The sequence below is a fragment of the Cyprinodon variegatus genome, unplaced genomic scaffold (assembly GCF_000732505.1).
Source record: "Cyprinodon variegatus isolate N-32 unplaced genomic scaffold, C_variegatus-1.0 Scaffold4547, whole genome shotgun sequence".
Lineage (NCBI taxonomy): Eukaryota > Metazoa > Chordata > Actinopteri > Cyprinodontiformes > Cyprinodontidae > Cyprinodon > Cyprinodon variegatus.
Window position 1 is genome coordinate 233 of NW_015155000.1, and position 3,066 is coordinate 3,298.

Sequence of the window (3,066 nt, forward strand, 5' to 3'; positions counted from 1 at the left end):
ACAAAAGCGCTAAGATGGCAACACTGTTCTTTGCATTGTTTGTTTGGTTTGCTGTTGTCTGTTTGGACCTTTCTAAATAGCTGCAGCAAATGAACTGATCCAGTATGGTGAACACTGAAGGGGGGGGGGGCTGAGACAAACCTAATATTAGAAGCGTTCTGATGGCATTTCAGCAAAAGGATTGTTATCAAAAACATAACTAATGTGATGAACCTTTCATTGGAAGCATTGGAAAAACATGGAGCCAACTCTGTCTGTAGTGTCTCATTCAGCCAGTAGATGGCGGTGTATCTGGTCTGTATCTTTGGTTGATCAGTTCCACTGCCTAAGATCTGCTCTGTGCTTTAATCTGCAGAATCATCGTGGATAGAATCGACGACAACAAAGATGGTTTTGTCTCAGAGGAGGAGCTGGAGCTGTGGATCAGGAATGTCCAGAACCGACACATGTATGAGAATGTGGAACATCAGTGGCACGAGTTTGACCTGAATAACGATGGCCTGATCAGCTGGGAGGAGTACAGGAACGTGACCTATGGCAGCTATCTGGGTGAGGATCCAAACAGGAACACGTGTGAACCTGACCCTCATGTTTTCTGCTGAGATCTGATCTTTTCCCCAAATCAAAGCTTTTTAAAATCAGAGTCCAACCACAGTAAAATGCCAACAGGTGGGTCCACACTGACAAGGTCCTAACAGTCTGATAAAGTGAAGCCATCATTTATCTAAGTTACATCATGAGACCCAACTTGATGAAGATGGTACCATGGCAGAGGAGGAAGATGAACATTTGAAATGGGATGGGGAGCATTATGTGATGCAGATGCTAAAAGTAAAGTGAAATAAGGTGGTAACACAATAGAAATAGGCGGATTTATCAGAAGGTTAAAGGTTTGGCTCAGGAAGAATTATGGCTGCATTTAAAAAAACACAAAAAAACGGCTAAGTAGTGCAAAATGTGATTAATATCAAAATTGAGGAGAAATTCAAAGTAAATTCAAAGTAAGTTCAAAGTTGGCTGTCAGTATTGTATGAACTGCTTCAGTTTTATAATAAAAACACAATCTTATACTCAGTAAATTAGCATTGTCAGGAATTATACAGACTAAATCCAAATTCTGCTTTTATTCCTACAGTTTATGAGATTCTCAAAAGGGGCAGAAGTTGGTTTTTAAGGGGTTATGCTTTAATGCACGGGGGGTGGATTACCCTAAGGCAATACTAGGCAGCTGCCTGAAAACAAGGAGCAGTGTTGCCAACTTAAAATGGTGGTATCGGTATCGTCGAGTACCAACAAATAGGGCACTGATACCATTTTGAGAGCCAAAAGTTTATTCAACTATTGTCACCCATTCCAGGTAGGCAATAAAAAGTTCTACTGGATTCACTTCCTGCTTCACAAAGGTAGGCAGCAGCTTGACAAAGCCATGATGGCAATTATTTTACATCCAAGTGGGATGCAGTTCTTCATATATACACATACATCAATTTCAAACAGATGGTATCAGTATTACTGCACAGCCAGGTATCGTATATATCGGCGCATAACGACTAACCATCGAACCTTTGTAGGAGACATTTAGCTTGTCTGTGAGGACAGTTGCAGGTCTAAGTCCATCTCAAAGGTTATTGAAGCAGGAGCTTTTCTTGGGTGTTAGCACCGTCTCGTTACTGGTGATTAAAATGGTTTCACTGAGACCTGGTTACCGGACAGTTGAAAGATCTTTAACCATTCAATCCTGATAAAGTGTGGTCTATATAATTTCTAACCCCAAAGCAATGCCATACATGTCCGAGATGGAAACCTTTCACTCTTGATCTTGACTCATCTTCTTTCAGAGGGTCCTCTGACTGAGAGGGAGTATAACTACACCAACATGATGTCGAGGGACGAGAGACGCTTCAAAGTGGCAGACAGTAATGGAGACATGAATGCAGACAAGCCAGAGTTTATGGCTTTTCTTCATCCAGAGAACCATGAACACATGAAGGAAGTGGTGGTGCAGGTAAGAGGGGCCACAGTTTGTGTTAGAATTAGACAGCATTTATTGTCATTTTGAATACACAGAGTATACAAAACGAAAATTCGTTTCGTACAGCTTGCATGAAATTTCCATTTCGTTTAAAAGTGCTGCAGTGATCAAATGTAAACATTGTTGGTTTGAGGTTTGTGTTCTCAAGTTAAGTTGATCTCTCTGCAATCACAGGAAACGATGGAAGACATAGACAAGAACGGCGATGGATTCATTGACCTGAAAGAATACATTGGTAAGGACACAGCTGTCCATCACTCCTTGAAAGCAGGTTAAGAACAAGTCGGACCTTCATACTGATCTCTCCAAGCTGCAGTCATGCGGTCATGTATTGTTTTAATCACTCTAAAGAAGTTGTCCATCCTGTTCCAATGTTCTGGGGAGAACCCTTGGTAGTAATATTTTTGCTGGGACACAATATCACATTACATATTGACCTTCAATCCACCCTTTGAACTCCCACCAGAGAGTGGAATATGTCCAGAACCTCCGAATGTGGGGGAGGTTACCTTTGTGACCAGTAACTTCGACTGGATGAGTATAATCAAAGTTACTGGTCACATTAGAATGAATAATGGCCGCTGCATTTATCCCATTTCTTAAGGAATAGTGGGCAGCTTGGAGCAATCATGGGTTAAGGTTCTGCCTCAGGGACACAGAGAGGCACTGGCAGCCCTCTTCTGTAGAGTTGCTGGCCTCTAATACAATAGAAAGATGATTAAAGACTCAGACCCTTAATAAAGGCATATATGAGATGCTGAGAGAGGTTCATGTTTTTTAAAGGAAAAGTCCGGTCAGCAAGGAATAATCAATGGATCATTATTTATACCTAAAACAAATACCTTTGTGGTGATTTAATGAATTTAGCGTTAATCAGTAAAAACATAAAGATAAAAATGTTCGTTGCGATCGGCCATCTTTGCCCAAATATAGTAACCCCTCCCTCCTGCCATCTTCCAGCAGTGACGTCACGGTGCGGTAAGCCTAGCGCCATTCTCCCCGCTTTACAAGCAAAATCAATGGGAACTACTAGA

The 3,066-nt window shown here is 41.4% G+C and overlaps 1 protein-coding gene across 1 annotated transcript; it reads left to right on the forward strand.

Annotated features, from left to right (window-relative positions):
• Positions 1-330: 330 nt before the first annotated feature.
• On the forward strand, positions 331-2,366 carry LOC107081376 (calumenin-A-like; the record flags this gene model as incomplete). The annotated part of the gene is made up of 3 exons (XM_015369561.1): positions 331-549; positions 1,839-2,005; positions 2,207-2,366. Coding segments are annotated over 3 exons (488 nt in total), but the record flags the coding sequence as incomplete, so codon positions are not given.
• Between the last annotated feature and the right edge of the window lie 700 nt (positions 2,367-3,066).